The sequence below is a fragment of the Theropithecus gelada genome, chromosome 17, assembly GCF_003255815.1.
Source record: "Theropithecus gelada isolate Dixy chromosome 17, Tgel_1.0, whole genome shotgun sequence".
Lineage (NCBI taxonomy): Eukaryota > Metazoa > Chordata > Mammalia > Primates > Cercopithecidae > Theropithecus > Theropithecus gelada.
The window spans coordinates 33,481,413-33,501,647 of NC_037685.1; the positions used below are offsets into that span (position 1 = coordinate 33,481,413).

The 20,235-nt window shown below is 38.6% G+C and overlaps 1 protein-coding gene across 1 annotated transcript in view; it reads left to right on the forward strand.

The window, feature by feature from the left end:
• GPC6 (glypican 6) overlaps positions 1–20,235 on the forward strand; it is a 1,182,247-nt gene that overhangs the window by 1,060,086 nt on the left and 101,926 nt on the right. Inside the window, exon 5 of the mRNA XM_025364357.1 lies at positions 3,965–4,095. Coding sequence (XP_025220142.1) covers positions 3,965–4,095 — 131 coding nt within the window. The remainder of the gene's footprint in view (positions 1–3,964; positions 4,096–20,235) is intronic.

A 20,235-nucleotide genomic window follows, 5' to 3' on the forward strand; every position in this document is an offset into this window, starting at 1 on the left:
TAAAACCATCAGATCTCATGAGAACTCACCCACTGTCATGAGGACAGCATAACTGCTCCCACGATTCAATTATATCCCACTAGGTCTCTCCCACGACACATGGAGTTTATGGAAACTACAATTCAAGATGAGATTTGGGTGGGGACATAGCCAAACCATATCACTGTGGACCAGATATTCAGGCAAGGCTCAACTAGTTGATTATTCTGCTCCATGTGGTGTTGACTGGGTCACCAAGTGGTAATCAGCTGGCAGATGGTCTGGTCTGGAAGGTTCAAGATGGCTTTGCTCATATGTCTGGCACCTTGGCAAGGGCAGATGGAGATCTAGGCTCAACTGGGACTGTCATCTGGAATCCCTACACATGCCCTCTCCAGCACTGTGATCTCAGAGTAGAGTCTTGTAAGAGACAGAAAGTGGTCTCTTAAATACTAGCACTGGAAACTGGCAGAGTGTCACTTCAACCACATGCTGTCAGTCATAGGAGTCACTGAGCCAATCCAGATTCAGAGGACAGGACATAAACCCCACCTCTCAGTGAAAAGAATGTCAAAGATATTGCAGTCATCTTTAATTGGCAAATAAGCACATCATGAGAAAATAATGCAGGTTTGTATCTTTCACTAATGAACTCATCCATCCAAAGGCAGCTATTATCAAAAGATTAATTTAACATGCAGAAGAGCACCAGCTATGCATCTTAAAGTCATCCATGTGCCTTTTACTCCCTTATTCCTCATAGCAATTGCTGTCAATACTTCCACCAAAATATCTTGCAAATTGGTCCTTTCCTTTCCCCTTACAGTGCCTGGAGGTGGTGACTTACAAAAGCTAAGCTTTGTTAGGAGCTAATTTTGTGCTGGTCATTGTGCTGAATAACTTTACAAGCACGATCTCATTTCATTGTGCCTACCACCACTATGAGGCATATATTGTCATAATCTCCGTTGCATAGATTAAGAAAATGGGACTTTGTGAGCTAAATGACTTGTATATTATCTCCCAGCCATTTAGTGGAGGAGTCTAGATTGAAACCTGGGCACCTGACTCCACAGTCTTCTATTCCTAACCAGAAACCCCATGCTTACACAAGTAGAGGGCCTTGGCCCAGAGGCGCAGTTTTACCTGCATCCTGGCTCCTTGCCTTTGGTTGGGCACCTCTGGTGGAGCTGCTACATGCCCCCCACCAACCCTATAGTAACACAGAGTCAGTGTCTGTCTATGTACATCCACTCTTCATGCTGATATATCAGTTATTTCTAATATATCTAAATTTTATTCTCCAGATAAAAATTACATACTGCTTTAGGGAGGAAACAGTCTTCTTCAAGGAGAAACAAAACGGGCAACACAGGAGATGTAAGCAGAAGGGATCTGCTGATCTTTAGCTGACATACTGTAAGTGTCCTGATTTAATTGGCAAGAGAAAACAGCTCCAAGAGCAGAGTTAAAAATAATGTTCCCAATATTTCAAAATATAAGTGGCACAGAGATAATTAAGACAGCCCAGGATGGCAGCCTCTGGAGTAAGTTATGCTATGTTGTGACTTAACTGGTTTCAGAGAAGCTTACCAACTACTGCCTTGATGTCACCAAGGTATTTTGTGTTTTCTTCACTTTGAGCTGAGAGAGAGGCTGAGGTGTCATGTCCTAAGGCATGGCTTTCCTCAGCCCCAAGGTGGGAAGGAGGTTCTCCTCCAGGGAGCTTGACTGATCATGACAGGCTTGCCTGGCGGGTGGGAAGCAAAGCAGTCAAGCACAGATGCACGCGGCTGCTCAGTGGGCCATGCAGACCCTCTCTCCGCCTGGGGCCTGGGGTCAAAGAAGAGCCACCATTCATTTTGAGGCCTTTTCCAAGTCCCAGGGCCGACAGCTCTGACCTTCCACTGCTTTGTCACCTCATCATGTGTTTGAACTTGGCCTCTACAGGCAGTAGCTATGAACCTGACCGTTTACAGTGACCTCGAAAAATATTGGAGGAGTTTTCTGAAAAGCTGCTTTTCCTTGCATGTCATGAATATTTAGAACAAAATAGGGAACTGGGGATGAGGGTGATTATATCATGAGAATACACATATGTTTGCTTTTTAAATTTTTTTCTTCTTTTAGACATCATGTTATTTGTGTAGATTTCTCTGGCCTTCTATCAGGTAGCTTTTTTTCAGAAACAGCTCTGTCATCAGAAAAATATAAGCCCAAAAACACACTATTGATGCCCTTTGTCAGTCTTCCTCCTATTCTTCACAAAAACCTATGTATCATTATAGTCAGTGCATCCACGTTATTTTATCTAGCTGTTTCACATACATTTTCTCTGAGCTTTTCTAATAATTTTAATAATTTATGTGTTTTTTAGTAAAAGGAATCCAGTATTTCAATGTATTTGCATACATTCACACTAGTTAATGATTTATCAACAGGTATTTTGATTAGTAAGAACTACTGAAATTAATCAATATAATAGTCATTAGTGTTCTTATTATTGTGGGTAATTTAAAAAAACATGAAATCTACCCTTAGCAAATTTTTAAGTTTGCAAAAGGTCTCACTAAGGATGATCCTGAAGTTTTGAGCCAATGTATACTGGCTTTGGAGTCCTCAAAGGAGAATCTAATTTTATTTCATGTTTTTACTTATATTGTGTTTTTTAAAAATTAGTAATGGCATAAACCAGATAAGAAACAACATAAAGCAGCATATTCTGACTGGTGGTCTACATTAAAAGAAAAATAAATAGGGCCTACTTATATCAAAAATGTGTTATCTTAGTTTATATAACAAGGCAAATGAATTGAGATAATGAATAGAAATATAGGAACTGGTAGTTTGGGCAAATGGGGCCATTTAGTTTTATGTTGAAGAGTGCTGGGTCATCAATAGGATTGCCTTTTCCCAAGGCCAAGAAGGCACCTGCTTAAGAAAGGGTTAACTTGGGCACTTTTATTGTGGCTGGGGGAGATGAGTTTGCAGGCCTCAGAACCTGCAAGTCTAGTACCATGGTCAGGGTTCAGTGTGGAACAGAAACATTGAAATCACCAAAGGGAAACTTCCCCACTTTATGATACAAATGAAACAGCTTCTCACCTTACCTATAGAAGATAAGTTCTACTAAAGGAGAGAGTGTTTTAATTTAAACAAGAAGAGAACCTGCTCAGAGATGATTTCAACCCCATAACTTTGAACTGTGACTCTATGTTAAGTCCTTATGATCCAACCCAAAAACTTTTCCTTTTTCCCCCAGGCCACAGTAGCTTTCAGACTTTGAATATAGCTGATGTCTTCAACAGAAAACTAAATATTTCCAAGCAATACTGCGTTCATTTCAGTTCAGTGTAATTTCATCAACTTTTTTGAGAGCTTATAATGTGGTGGGTACCATAATAGGCACTGAATATACAAAACCAAATCAGAGAAGCTCCCCTGTCCCCCAAAAGATGTCAAAGTGCAAATGCTGAAAGGAATGCTGAGTAGTGTGATCACATCCAGACAGATCTATACATCTTGAGAGACCCAGAAATGCTTCACACAGGTAGATATGCTTCAATTGGGTCTTGACTTTTGTGCATCCAAATTCACAAATCAGCACGTCTTCCCTCATATTCTCAGTTTTCCCCAGACTCCAGAAGAAGATAGGCAAGACCTCCTTTTCTAAATGCAGCTGATCCCTGACCTAATACTCTTTTTACTTCATGTGGAATCATTAGATATATTTAACATTCTGCATTTGGACTAATTTCCTTATTTTCAGCCCTGGTTCTAGACATATAAAATAATTTTGAATCTTCAAACAAAATACAATCATTAAGATTCAGTCATCTATTTCATTCTGTACTATAATGAAAGCAAATTTAAAAACGTGAATGCACGGTTATTTTTCATCCAGTTGTTTTAACAATGTTTAAACACAGGTTGGGAACCTGGAGCTCCCAGTTCACAAATAAATCATGTTCCTGTATTTTAACAGATGCAATGCTCTTGGTGGCAGAGCGACTGGAGGGGCCATTCAACATTGAGTCGGTCATGGACCCGATAGATGTCAAGATTTCTGAAGCCATTATGAACATGCAAGAAAACAGCATGCAGGTGTCTGCCAAGGTATTTGCATTAGTAATGTATCTGCCAATACATGGACGTTACACAGGTGCGGTAACCTAAAAACGAAGTAACTAGATATGTCGGCTGGGCTTATAAATTCTAATATGCTGTCAGTGAGCTTTTCCTGTTGAGCCACAAATTTGCTACTTCATTAAAAATGTCTAACAAAATGGCATTGAGAAGGAAAGCAATTTTTTAGCTTGCAACTACTCAATCACGAAGAAATTATGGGCTGCCAAAAAGTTTCAGAGAGCCCCAAGTATGTTGACTAATCCCTCACATTTGTGAGCAATTTGGGGGGAATTTTCTTTTTAATGTTTGAAATGTCTGCACACCCTCGCCCTGTTCTCTCTCTAGCAACTTCTAATTATATCTTCGGCTGTGCAGACCAGGCACATGTTCTATATTTTCAATTGTAAATAATTAAACATCCCATCTGACTTCCTTTTAAGACTATGGTGTAACTTTCATTAACGAATCTTCAGGGGAAAATGCTCCTTTGTATGAAGTGAAGCACACATGAAAAGAACAAAAGTAGCACATTTTCATAAATCACAGGAGACAGAGCTCCTGGGTTTGCAGCTGCACAACACAAATGCCAGGTGCACAATTTTTTATTTGTTTCCACCCAGTTGAAGATAAACAGGACCCGCCTTAAGCAAAATTGAGAAGTTTGCAGTGGGTCTCCTGCCTCTTCCTTCACCAACCTTTTTCTCCCATAGTGATGACTGCACAATGCCCTTCTGTTCTCTCGACTAGTCTCCCTTTCATGAAACACTAACCAAATCTGTATCAGTCCTTTAAACCTGGTGACTGAGTGATTGCATTTTAATTGAAAGTCATTTACACAAAAATATGTCAGGCAAAGAGTTGCATGATTAGCTTTCTTTAATATTTAAAATCCTTTGTGAAAGAGATTTCAAATATAATCACGCAGGAGGGGACAGGTAGTAGGAAGACCTTGCAAAGCAGAAAAAAGAGCCACGGATTCCTACTAGGTCTCCTTGGCTAAGCATGAATCAAACTAGATTTGGGCTTTTCAGGGTGAACTGGTAGGATGAAGAAGAAAGAATCTGGCCTGGGTCCCTTTTTCTCCCTGGGAGATTGGATGAGCTAGAGTTTCATAGGCCTTTTTGGGGGTTTTAATGAGCTCAGGGTAGCCTGTATAAAGGAGGATGCTCCAAATTACCCTCACCTGTTGGGGAAATAGCATGTTTGGGGTTTCCATGAAAGGCCATTTTCTTTCTTTCCTGTGGAAAAATAGCAATCATCCATTCCTCTCAAATCTATGCCTAGAAACCAATTAATGTTATTTTGAGAGGCATGGTATCCCATTGGTACTCAAGTAATCAGGTGCTAAGATTGTTAATGTCAAAAACAGCTCTAGAAAATAGAACAGGAGGAACACATGGACAAAATTATCTGCAGTTTGAGACCATCACAACTTCTTAGAAGTAAGTATCTGTTTCCATTGGTGCATGTGCATACATTTTCCAAGTCAAGTGTTCTTTTTTACCCTTTTCATTCCATTCATTCATTCATTCATTCATTCATTCAGCAAATATTTATTGAGAATCCATGTGGCAGACATGGTTTTGTCCTGGGGATAGGAGTGAACAAAGTACCCTTTCTGCCCTAAGCTTACTTTCTAAGAGGAGAGACAGATACTGAACAGATCAGAAATTATATGAATTAATTAACATAACATAGCACCACACAGTAATAAGTAATAGGAAGAAACTTCTCCTTCCCCAGGGCCTGCACATATTTGAACAGGAAGTTTCTATCATTGATTATATATTTTTTTCAAGGATCCTCAGTTTCTCTAAAAGCAACAGCTTCCTCACTGGTCTCCTGGCTTCCACTCTAGAACCCCCTCCAATTTATTCTTCATCCAGTAACCTAAGTATTTCTACAACATCAACAAGGTCATGCACCACACCCACCTCCTTCCATGTCCCCAGTCCCCCACTGTGCCTTTCTTTTGTACTTAGAATGGAATAAACTTCTTTTGTACTTAGAATGGAATAAAACTCCTGCAAGCTCTTGCATTATCTGGCCCCTGCCTACCTTCTAACCTTGTTTAATACCACTGGCCCTTTTGTTTACTTGTTCAGCCACATGGTCTGTCTCTCAGTTCCTTGAATATACTTGCAGCTTCTCGTCTGTAATGTTTTTCACTCCTCTCACCTTTCAGTAGGTCCGTCTTGCAATTCTCTATAACAGAAATCTGTCACAGCATCTATTATATATATATTTGTTTGATATTTTTTCCCTACCAGTCTTCTCCTGACTTCACTCACTGAAACTCCATGAGTGGCTGGAATCCCAGCTGTGTAGCTAGAACACAGCCCAGCACTTGGCACATAGAAAGTGTAGGCAGATGCTTGTTGAATACATAATAAAGAAAAAAAGGAAATGCACCGGTGAGTGAGCTGCAAACAACTGTTAAGACATGGACCCATTTCAAGCAAAGAAACCATGCCTTCTCAATCCAACAGAGCTTAAAGGTAAAAAAGAAAAAGAAAAAAAGAAACCACTTCTGTAATAGTTACACTGTTTGTCCTCAACCAGTTTGTATTGAGTCTGCTGCGTGGCTGGTCATTTCACTCCCGCACCCTGCTTTCTTTGTGGAGTTACATTTCTTCACTTAAAACTACAAGAGCTCCTTTTTTAGGAGAGTTGGCCTGTTCACACAGGGAGATGACGGGGAGGCCAGCTTCAAGTTTAAAAAATGTTATTTCTCAGAGTATCATCTACGTATATTAAATCCAGTGTCTGAAATGACTCCCACAAAGTTTTGTAGTGTAACAAGTCAGGGTAACTAATGTCACTCACCGCCATGCAAATTGATGGAGCTGTGGCACAGTGTGGAGGTTAGACAGTTAGATGTTCCTCCTTTACATTGCTACAGGTTCCCTATGTCCATCCAAACCTAGAAAAATAAATAAATCTTTAATAAAAGGAACACAGGACCAGATATCAGGGGACCTGGATTTTAGGTATGTCTAGTTTACTCACTGATAACACAAAGACAAATTTTAAGTTCCTAATATATACTAAGTGTTGAAATGTCCCTTAGTGCTCCATCCTCATCTATAAAATGTCTAGATAAGAAGAAATAATATGGTTTTATGGAATACCTTTGCAAATTAAAATGGTAGTTCTCAAGTTGGGGTTCATGGTATTCTAGGGACCCCCACGACCATTGTGAGTAGTCTGAGAAATCAGAACTATTCCTTATGATAAAACAAACAGGATTTGCCTTTCCCCAGGGCTGTATTGACATTTGTATTGATGGCACAAAAACAATGCTAGCAGTTTAGTATGAATCAAGTCAGTGGCATAAAAAATGTTTCATTTAAGAAATCTTTAATGAAGTAATAAAAATCATTAATTTAAAAGAAGAGGCAAGGTGTGGTGGCTCTCACCTGTAACCCAGCATTTTGGGAGGCTGAGGCAGGAGGGTCACTTGAGTCCAAGAGTTCAAAAGCAGGCTAGGCAACACAGAGAGACTTCCATCTCTACAGAAAATAAAAATTAGCGCAGTGTGGTGGTATGAGTCTGTAGTCCCAGCTTCTTGGGATGCTGAGGGAGAAGAATCACTTGAGCCAGAGAGGTCAAGGCTACAGTGAGCTATGATTATGCCATTGCACTCCAGCCTGGGCGACAGGATGAGACCCTGGCTCTAGAAAGGAAAAAAAAGGAAAGAAAAAAAGAAATTGGCCCAGTTCAAAGAATGCGCTAACTAAATTATTATCTTCTTTAAATTTATTTTTAATTGTCAAATAAACTTGTTACACATGTGATGTTAAAAGATTGTTTTGAAATATGTATACATTGTGAAATGGTTAAATCAAGCTAATTAACAAATGCATTATACCTCACAGATTTATCATTTTTTGTAGTGAGAACACTTAAAATCTACTCTCTCAGCAATTTTCAAGTATAAAATACATTGTTATTAACTACAGTTTAGGTCAAGTATTCTATTAAAAATTCTTCAAGAGATCAGATGGACTGTTTATTACTAGAATGTAAATCAGACATTTTTGTGAAAATTTTCCAACTACCATTATTACAGTAGTGCTGTTAATAAACAGTGTACTTCAATATGATACATATCTTTGTAAGAAATGTTAAAATCAAGAGTAGAGATAATATAGGGAGGCTGGACATGGTAGTTCACACTTGTAATTCCAGCACTTTAGGAGGCTCGGGTGGGCAGATCACCAGAGGTCAGGAGTTTGAGACCAGCCTAGACAATATGGTGAAACCCCGTCTCTACTAAAACTACAAAAATTAGCCGAGCACAGTGGTGCACACCTGTTAATGCCAGCTACTCAGGAGACTGAGGCAGGAGAATCTCTTGAACCTAGGAGGCAAAGGTTGCAGTGAGCCAAGATTGCACCACTGCACTGTAGCCTAGGTGAGAGAGCAAGACTCCATCTCAAAAAAAAAAAAAAAAAAAAAAAAAAGAAAGAAAAAAAGGGATAATAGAGGGCATGTAAGAGTCCACTCACATGAGAGGACACAGGACCAAGGGTCAAAAAAATGGCAGAAACAAAATAGTATGTCTGGTAGGGCTGGCACAGAGAAAAGAGGATGCAGGGAATTAAGGAAGAGGAGAGGAAGAAGAGAACAACGAGACTCTTCAGGAAAGAGGGAAAGGAAGCCAGGAGCTAATGTGGAAGACAGAGTTAAGAAAGAACTAAAGCCAGCTTTAAATATCATGGAGAGGTAAAGGTGGTTGGAATTTAGACAAATTCCATGGGAAACACCAACAGGATTTGCTGGTGGAACAGATGTATTCTGAAAAGAGATTTTATTTCATCAGGGGAATGGAATTTACTTTTAAATTTAGAAATATGTAGTTTCATTTACCATATAAGCCACATCCATGAAATTACAATACACATGAAGTAGAGTCTAAAATCTATATTCTAGCTAAGAACTGGGTGGTTGAATTTATCTTTTTTTTTTTTTCCAAAGAAACCCTAGGACACTGTTGATAAACAGTCTCGTCACATTTGAAGTTCTAGATTTCCAGACTGAGGCTGAGTATTTACATAACCAGAAATATGGTTAACTTCTGAGAGGCAAGCTCCAGGTGAGGCCAGAAGCTAGCTCCTAATTGGGGCCAGACATCCTGAGGATTGTAAAGTTTAGAAATTAAAATAACTTTTTCCTCTAGAATATGATTGGCAACTTCTCCTTTGGAAATCATTTATTGTATTAAAGCAGTTACTATTAGAAGTCATTCCGAGAGCCTCTTTCAGGAACGCAACAATATTTGTAACTGCCAACTCGTATTTATTGAGTGCTTACTGCCAGGGACAATACTAAGTGCTTTACATGGTTTCTATTGTGTAATATTTATAATAGTGCTTGTGATGAAATACAGCTCCCTATTTTGCAAAGACAGAAAAGTTATTTTACAAGACAGAAAAGTTAGGTAACTTACCAAGGTTTGACGGTGCAAAGGGTAGAAGAGCATCTGATTCCAAAGCACATCTCGCTAATCGATGCATAACCCTAACCCTAACCCTGACCCTAACCCTAACCCTAATGATGTCAGTGCCTACTGAGTCAATCTCACACAAGGGCAAGGTTCAGTAAATATTTACTGAATAGATTAAGTATTAGGAGAAAGTTCTACAGCCAAAGGTAGCAAAGCCAGGAGGACCCAAGCTCCCTCTTTCTGACTGATTCCTTTTACAGCTACGCCTAGTACTTCCACGTGATAAATTCTAATTAAATATTTCTCTTATCCAACCCTGTCATTCATTGCTTCCAACCTCTCCTAGAGTTTTAATAGTACACAATATAAAATCCTTTTTTCTCTCTTATGTATCTGAAGGCCAAAGGTGAACACATCACAGTTTCAGATGGGACATCTCTTTCCCCAAACTCTCACATCATATCTAGGAGAAAGAATAGCTAATCTTTTTCTGCCTAATAATTGAGATCATGAATAAGTGGGACTTACAGACCAAAAGAAAGATTTATTCTCACCACGTATATTCATGCTCCAGTCTTGTCTCAGATCTGTTTTTATAGGGACTGTCAGATCCATTTTCTCTCTTTTTAGCCCACAAGGAAGCTATTAGGGATGAGGCACATTGAGATTATTTCCAAAAAATACATTGGCTATGTCCAGTTGTATAACCAAGTTAGAATATTTTGGTAATAACATGACACTTATTTCAAACTCCATTTGTATACCTTTTGTACAATATTATATGTACATATACATTTTTAAAGACCAGGGGCAAGAGCATATTAAAACTTTCCCAATTTCCTTTTGGGGACAGAATCTCCTAGTAACAGTGACAACCATGGTTACCATTGGTTGAACACCTGCTGTATCCTTTCAACGAACACTCTGCCAAGTACCAGGCACAAGGAATACAATACAGAATGCTATGGTCTGGCTCTGTGTCCCCACCCAAATGTCATCTCTGAATTGTAATCCCCATAATCCCCACATGCCAAGGGAGGGAACTGGCAGGAGGGGATTGGATCATGAGGGCAGTTTTCCCCATGCTGTTCTCATAATAGTGAGCGAGTTTTCCCAAGATCCAATGGTTACATAAGTGTTTGACAGTTCCTCCTTCACACACTCTGTCTCACCCACCGCCATGTAAGACACACCTGCTTCTCCTTCTGTCATGATTTTAAGTTTCCTGAGGCCTCCCCAGCCATGGGGAACTGTGAGTCAATTAAACCTCTTTTCTTTATAAATGACCCAGTCTTGGGCAGTTCTTGATAGCAGCATGAAAATGGACTGATACAGAGGACAAGACAGAGTCCTTCCTCTGGTGACATCTTGGTCTTTCTAGATGTCTTCTGTATTTATTTCAACTCCTCACAGCACTCCTGTAAAAAACATTCATTTCTTTGTTATACAGGTAAGAAATGTTAAGTCTAGAGAGATTAAATAGTAAGCCTGAGGTCATGTAACAAACAAGTGGCGAACGGGGATTGCAGCCCAGGTCTGTCAGATTCAAAGAGAAAGACTTTCCCAGCATGCCATGCTGTTTCCTCAGTAATTACCCTCCCACCAGCACCAGATAGACTTCAGCCTTTGAGGATCCAGCCGTCTAAGGGAGGACTGTTGCCCACAGCATACTATAGGGAACCTGTTGATAAGAAACATAGTTGTTAGTGCTTCAAGCCCCAACCAAGCTTACTACATTCATCAATTTCAATCTTCATCAGAGGCACAGAAGAGCCTTCATTATTCCACCATCTTCCACCACCACAGTTACCCAACAGTTCAGAACTTTGCAGATTTGTGGAAATTCCCCAAGGGAAGGGAGAAAAAACCTGAATCCCTGCCTTTGAATTTCAGATGTGTGGATAACTTTCTTCCTATCCTATCAGGGAGGATGAAACTGATCTCACTATATATCATTTAACTATATTCGGAATAATTTCAAACCTAATCTAGGAAAAGATTGGTTTGTCAGAGATAATCTAAATTAAGAAGGAAGACTTATTACATTCCAGTTGAAACCATCCATTCAATTAATTCTTACTACCGACGAGGGTAGAACGCATTAAAGATGAGCAGGACAGCCTTCAGGTACTTAATTTTCTCTAGACAGTTTTTCCAATCTACAGCTCAAATGAAGATGAAAAAAAGAAAAAAAACCTTAAGAGAAGAGAACAGAGAATGTAATAACTTCTGTCTCCAGCTATTGGGGCTTAGTTTCCTCATCTGTAAAAGGAGGGGTTAATTTAATGTCCCCTGCCCACTCCAATAGTTTATAGTTTTATGAACATGATCACCTTGCTGATTATTACAGGTTTCTTTTTCCAGCATCCAGATCTTTCTTTTTTCTCTAGATCTTTTTCCTTTCAAAATGTTCAGGGATACATAATACCTTGGAAATTTCAGATGGAGAGAATATCTTCTTTCAGATATCAGGATTAGTTTAGAATTTAGTTCAAATAAATATATTTTTATTCCAGTAGCATTTATCTTTTTTTTCCTTTGAGCTCCTGTATTAGCATGTCTGTTCTAAGGCAGTGAGCATATTATTCCTTTTGTTATGGTTATTTTTATACTTACTTTGTCCTGCCCAGGATTATAAATTATTTGAGGACAAGAGTTACATCTTATTCATTCTAACATTCTGCAAAGAGTCTTCCTAACACATTGTTTTACACATGGAAGAAACAATACATTGTGCTGAGTTGAATTCAGAACATGAAAATATAATGCCAGAGACACTTCCAGTGATAAGGAATAGAAAATACCTTAAAATGTACTTGAAGTTAGTCTAGTATTCTTTAGAATAACATAGCAGTTACCAGGTCAGATTTTGACACGAGACTGACATGGGATCTCGTTGTTCTGTGTTGTGTGATTTGGGGCAAATTTTTTATCTGTCTAAATTAACTCACATTAAAGATGAGAACGACTATAGTACCTATTCATAAGGCTATCTGATAGCACAATGATATAATCCACGTAAAATGTTTAGCAAGGAATAAGTCAAATCAAAACCACTCCTAAAGGCTAAGCATTTTAATTGTTATTATTAAAAACATCTATGGTACCTAAATTCTAAAGAGCATTGACTCATTGGTCTTGTCTCACCTATGATACTCTGTGGGGTTGTTTTTAGCATCTAAGATCAGAAGATCAGACTTGCAATCCACCCCCCTGCATTTAAACCCACTGATGTATGGTGTTATTTTTGATGGCAGGGAATCATTTAGAAAGGGAGATGGATCTGTAAATAAGTGTCTATGAACAAGGCTTTTATGAGAAAGCAGGGTCAAGGGAAGGGGTGGTGCTGGAGACTGTGTCAGCAATCCAACTCTAGTTTGTGCTGTTAGCCACACCAACACCTCCACAGCAAAGAGCTTTAGAGGAATTTCCATGTAATAATAATTTCCACATTATTCTTACATTGAGGGGGAAATTGGCCTGCTCCATTGACAGGTGGTTTGGTCCCTTCTGCCTGATTTCTGAGAAAAAAGTGAATGGCCATACTATTTATAAAGCTTTATATTCTGTTTCTACTTCTTTCGTTTTGTTTTTTAAAGGAAAAGAGCATGTTCTCAATGATTTCTAGATTCACAGTATCTTCTCTATTGAAATTCTGTTTGTATTCTGCCTATCAGTTCCCACTTACAGCACTCCACCGAGAAACAGTGACCTTGAAACATCGTTTATTCTTTGATGTCTTCATCACCTAGCACACAGAAAATTGGGGTTTGTTCTATTCCTGCTTGTAATATTGCTGGATAACAGGGTCAGATTTTTCAGATGCTAGATACAGGCCAGAGGGAGGAGGGAAGCACACCTTTTCTTATAAAGTAAAAGGAAGGTTTGAAAAAATGCTTATGATGCATTTATGTGATATGCATCCAGAGCAAACTAGTTTTAACTTTCCTTGCATGTAAAAGGGATAAAACAAAAATGTTCTCCTTTTGATGATAAAGTAAAACTCCTTTATCTCTAATCTTTAGAGATTTATCTGAAGATTTGCTTTCAGTGTAACTTCAGGGCCAAAAGATGAGAAGATTACATTTAATGTAGCCTACTCAAGAATAAATGATGGAAACACAATTCAGCTTTAACACTCAGTGTGTATTCTTAGGAACAAGAGAAGGTGCTCTCCTGGTCTCCTGAAAAAAAGTCTCCTTCCAACTTCTTCGTACTTAGGAGAAGAGCACCTGCTATGGAACTGTGCTTCTTGTGGGCAGTGAAGTATTGTGTTAGAGAAATTTCAGTGGCCTCTGCCCAGTCTCATAAACATACCTCCTTTTCCCAGCTCTTAGCACTTCCCTTCTATGTGGTGATATACGATCTGGTTTGGTTCTGATCGAGTCATTGCCTCAGCCAGCCTACATTTAAACATGTGAAGGAGCCACATCTGTGGGGGAAACATGCTCATTTGTAGTGTTTGCCCATGTCTGTGGTGTAATTACTCCCTCGTGCAGATTTCAGACTACCCACATGATGTCACTGAACACAGAGTAGCACACCCTGGTGTAAAATTTCCACCTTACAGATATGACTGACACGATTAACCTCAAGAGCATAGATAATAGTAAATTAATTAAAAAGTAATGAGATTTTAGTATAATTATGACCTTTGTTATTAATATAATTTATATAACTAAGTTTATACAACTTAACTTTTAATAATCAATGTGTTTAAGCACATTATTAATAATAAACATTATCAATTAATAATAAACATATTATTAAACACAGTTGCTACTGACTTATGAAATTCCTAAAAATTTAACATGTAGTTTCATGGGCCAGTAAGATCCAGGTCCAGCATACCACTGCTTTTCTAGGAAGATTTCTCAGATGACCCAGCCTGGGTGAGTTGCCCCTGCAGGTGTTCCATCACACTTGTTACATTCTATAATAATTGCCTGATTTCTTGTCCAAACCCTCTTGGGAGTAGTGACATGTCCAGCTGGCATATCCCCAGCCCTTATGTTTGTGACACTCAACAAGTATTTGTTGAATCATGGGTGGAAGGAATGGTAGAGCCCGTCTGATGTAAATTACATGTTTACTTATATTCTGCAAAGTGATCTTACAGAACTGCTTTAAACCTTACAAGCAAAGGGCATATGGAATAACAATCATTTAGTCAGGCCAAGAGGATTAGGGCTTTTTTCCTCTCCACACTCAAAAATTTGCCTTGTAAAGTTCCTTGTAACTCCTCCATCCTCACCATTTGGGAGGAAATATCAAGGTGTTTTGCTGCCTGAGAAATGCAAATGCAAATCCTTCAGGGAAAAATGTCTTCTCATGCAATGCAGATGAAAAGCATTTCTTTTATTGTAGAAAAGATTTTAAGAAGTATGCAATACCTCGGACAGATATTCTGGAACCAAGCTGTGTGAGCATCAGGAGTAAATTTTTTAAACCTTAAAACTGATACAGTAGCTGACTTTTTAAAATTGAGGCCAATGAAAAGTAGACAAAACTAAACCTGATGGCTTGACTTGGTTCAGTAGAACCCAAAATTCTCCTAACAGAGTGCTGAACCCATCCAGGGACACAGAGTTTCCCAGAGAACTTGGCCTGGGGACCATTATAATCAATCTTTAAGGAAAGAAAAGCATGAATCAGGGAGCAAAGAAAAAAGAGAAAAGCAAAATGAGAGGAAACAGAAGAAAAAAGATGACTAGAGAAGAGATTACTCTAAGATCTAAGGCTGAATAACTGTTTTGTTAGAAGGTAACCCATAAAGAAAATTACTACACTAATTTTTTTTTTAAAAACTGACATTTAAAATGATTTTGTAGTGAGTATAATAATTTTATATCTAAAGAAAAAGTCATCATCAAGATGTTTTAAGTTTATATTCAGGAAAACACTTTTTAGGCTATTAGATGAATGCTGTTAGAAATCCCCTAAAAGTGTGTGAAATGAATTTCTAAGGTGCCAGTTATCTTATGTAATGGTATAATGTAGCTCTTTTTGCTACTACTTTTACTGAAATGTTTTTTAAAATATTGCAACTAATTCTGATTTGCTTCCTAATAATATGTGAATGCTCCCAGGCACACACATTTCAGTCAGCACTCCCACTTTGAGAAAGGCGCTAGCTCTGTGCTTAACCTAGACCATCATTGACAAGGATAGGATACAACTGCTGCAATGTATAGGTGCCGCTGTTTATCATTTTGACAGATTGGTGATACCAGGAAGGGCGGCTCTGTGAAGAGCCCAAGTTGTCTGCCACTTTGCAGTAAGCAATGGCCGTTGCCTGAGCTCTGAGCCCAGCTGTCTCCAGCACCCATGGCTCTGATAGCTCTCCCACGGGCCAGTCAGGAAGCCAATCTAACTATTTTGTGTGCAAGGTCCTCCTAACTGGCTTATCAAGCTCACTGAGTAGCTATTATCAAGTGATCAAGAAACAGTATTTTGGGTCTCGTTATCACTTTAAACAAAGTTGTCCATTTGGCTTTGCTTTAATTTAGCCCAGTAAATGTAGTAAAGGAAATATCAAATAATTTGTTTTACATGGATGCGTGATTCATTCCTTCAGTCTGAAGAAGAAATGTTCAACCTGGATTTTGAAGAGATAATTGATCATTTGAGATATATATAAAACACATAGCATATAAAATACATAGCACAGTGCATATAAAACATATAGCACAGTGAAGTGTCTGTCCTATCATAGACACTTGATAAGTGTTCATTGTCTTTCCTTTGCTATCTTTTCTTTCTCATTACAGAAACCTACATGCTAATTGCCTTCAATAAATGTTTGCAAAAGGGGAAGATTATGACTAAAAATTTTATTTCTTCATAATCTTTCATTCTTAATTTTTTAAACACATATCATGTGTTGGGGACTCCTACAGATACTGGGATACAGTAATGAACAAAATGTATGAAACCCTATTCATCACAGAGCTTAAATTATATATGTGTTATTCTGCATAATCCTTAGATTTGATTTATTACCCATTATTATTCTATTTAATTACAGATTACTTAGTTAAAATAAGGCACCTTATACCTCATGTTTTCAGTGTATTCTTCTATGTATCATATCATTCTATCTTCCCAACAGCTTTGAGAATTGGGGAGAACATTGTTACCCCAAGGTCACACAAGTATTAGAAGAAAGATTAATATTAACACTCCAAACTTTCAGACTTGTGTTTGTGACCTTTTACAATGTTCTGAATGTATGTGTCTTTCTAAATTTCATATACTGAAATCCTAACCCCTAAGGTGATGGTATTTGGAGGTGGAGGCTTTGAGAGGTAATTAGGACATCTGGGCGAAGCCCTCATGAGTTGGATTAATGCCCCTTCAGAAGAGGCCTGCAGGAGCCTGTTAGTCCTTTTTGCCCTTCTGCCATGTGTGGACACAGCAAGAAGGTGCCATCTACAAAGCAGAGGGCCCTCACCAGACACCAAATCTGTTGGCACCTTGATCTTGGACTTCACAGCTTCTATAATTGTAAGAAATAAATTTCTGTTGTTTATAAATTACCTAGTGTAAAGCATTTTGTTATAGCCACCAGAATGCACTGATAACACCTGCTAGTTACTCCACAGCCATTTCTTGTGAAAATAATGGCTGCACTTGGACAAATATATGGTATCCAGACTAATGAAGATATGATAGCTTCTAGTTCCTTGAATACAAATGGAATAGATTTGAATTTCCCAAGTAGTAATCTAATAGTTCATTCATTGACACTGTAATATAAATTAGAATCTCATAGGTAAATAAAACATTACTTACCCTCAAAAATTCAAATCTAATTAAATGTAGGTAGCATTAACTGTTACCTGGATGTAATACAAAAGATTAGAGTTCTGTTTGCAAATTTCAATATTTGCCTATATGAGAATAGCAGCACCATTCCTCCATTATAGAAACCTGCTGAGTGGAAAGTGAGAAGACAGAATTTTTAAAAAACACAGGAGCTGAGACAGGATTTACCTGCAGCCACTGCTGCTCAAGTTGCCAGTAATGACTTTTTTTAATGTATAATCAAGCTGCAAAAGACAATGAAGAAGATAAAGAAGACAAAGAGATAAAAGTATAAAGCTACATGTGCCTCCGAAAGAGTGGGCACCTTAGTTTATTTTAAGAGAAGTATGTTAAGATGCGCTAATATTTTTTAAGGAAAAATACTTTTATTTAGAAACCTAAGACACAGCACTTAAACCTTTTATCACCACACCTCCGTCTCCTCCCCATCCCTCCAGAATTATAAAGTATCTCCTTTCAGCCCTTCCTATCCTAACGTCAGCTTCTTTAATCTCAGAATGCCAACAGACTTCTGAGACATTATCTTAGTAATCCTCTTAAGAGAGAGGATTCATGAGCCAGATATCTTCCTAAAATCCACAGGTTTTGCAAATCAGCGAGGTGGAAGGAGAATTCCTTTGTACATCTGTAGCATCTGTCTACATTGAGGCTTCCAAATACTTTCCCGAATTATCTAATTACCGCTTTCAACATCCCTTGGAGAGAAGCAGGCAGGGGTCAGGAGGTGATAATACTGATTCTGTTTCTTAAAGGGGTAGAGCGAATGATTTGTACCACAATAAGTTGGCTTATCCTGAAGCAATAACCTCTAAAAACTTCTGTTCTGTTGTAAAAAGAAGCCCTTTAGTGTCTTAAAATAGCATTCTTCTCTGGAATTAAAAGCAGAGGAGGGTGGAACAGCTTCACAAATACCTCTAAGTAAATGCAGTTCTATCTGAATCACGTCTCTCCTTGGCAGGTTACAACCACCTTCACAGTATATCTCAGGGTGAGTTCTTTGGAACACCAGTCTTATGAGAACCCCATGAGGAAACCATGGTCAAATAGTTTTGGGAAACACTACCAATGTCATCCTCTCTTTCATTGAGTCTGACCACGTGTTAGCATGATGGAACCCTTGTGAGGGTACCTAATTTAACTTTGATAGGTGCAATCTATGACTTATGTAACCACCGTTTGCCCCTGAAAATATATTTTGTGGAAAACATTTAAGAGACATCCACTAGCAGGGTGTGCTTGGCATGCACCTGTGGTCCCAGCTACTCGGGAGGCTGAGGCAGGAGGATGGCCTGGGCCCAGGAGGTTGAGGCTGCAGTGTGTGGTGTTTGTGCCATTGCTCTCCAGTCTGGGCAACAGAGTGAGACCCAGTCTCTAAAAAAAAAAAAAAAAAAAAAAAAGATTTTTAAAAGGTTAAAAAAAAAAAAAGAAAGAAAGAAAGAAAAAGAAACATCAGCCCAGACATTTTTTTCTTCAAATTTTATGTAGAAAGCCAAACTTCTGGAAAATACAGATTATGGCATGATAAAATTAACTAATTATCAGGCATGTACTTTTCTTGACACATGGTTCTGTTTTTCTGCCTTACATATTGTACTTTATCATCATAATGTGTCTGTGTGGTAAATAATATTGTTATTCCCATTTGACAGAGGAGGAAACTGAGGCTCAGAGAGGAAATATTGGCATGGCAATAGGCTGTCCTCAGCCCCATCCATCTGCCCACCTGTATATACTTGTCCTTGGTAAATGCAAAGTTTCATGGCTTTAAGTACCATCTTTAAGCTGATGATCCAAATTGCCATCTCTAGCCATAACCAACTGATCTTCTGACTCTCATTGAACCTACGGCCCTTTCCATCACTTTATTATTTCTCAGTTGTTTTTTCCCTTATTCAAAATGTAAAATGTTGGAATGCCCAAGCCACTGAGGAAAAGGCTTATTGCTCTTTTATACTAACCTAGCCATGGCCCTCATGAGCCACAACACTGTGCCTAACTATACTGCTGCTAAACTCAGAAAATTGAGACAGTCCAAATTTTCTGCCTAAAAGTTTCCTTTGTCACCCACCCCATGACCCTCATATTTTAAAAATACTTTTTTCAGGGTAGCAGATGGCTTGCTGTCTTAGTCTGCTCAGGCTGCTATAACAAAATGCCATGAACTGGGTGGCTTATAAAAAACAGAAATTTATTTGTCACATGTCTGGAGGCTGGGAAGTCTAAGATCAAGACTTCAGCAGATTTGATGTCTGGTGAGGACCTGCATGGTGTTTTATAGATGATGGCACCTTCCCACTGTGTCCTCACAGGAGACAAGGGGGCGCTCTCTGGATCCTTTGTTGTTGTTGTTTTTTAATAAGGGCACTCATCCTATTCTTGAGGGTAGAGCCTAAGCACCTCCCAAAGGACCTACCTCCTAATTCCACCACATCTGTGATTAGCTTTCAACTTACGAATTCTTGGAGGACGCAGCTATTCAGACTATAGCACCTGTATTAAACATCAAATTGTTAATTTTTACTTTGTAAGTCATCTAAGTTATATGATAGATATATGTTGTTTAAGGTATATTCTCCGTATGAGACTAATACAAAGGTTTTTTTTTTTTTTTAATCATTTCTAAGCAAAAACAACTGCAAAGTACTCCTTTGTAAACCGTTCTCATTAGGTTTTGTAAAATTCTGAAAAATAGCTCTTGATCCCTAGGCTGGGAACTTCTGTAACCAGGGGTCCTCGTTCCCAGAGCTCCCAAGATGGCGGCAAGCCTCTCGTTCGCTGACTTGGGGTCTTGGCCTCACGGATTCCAAGGAATGGAATCTTGGGCCATGTGGTGAGTGTTATAGCTCTATTAG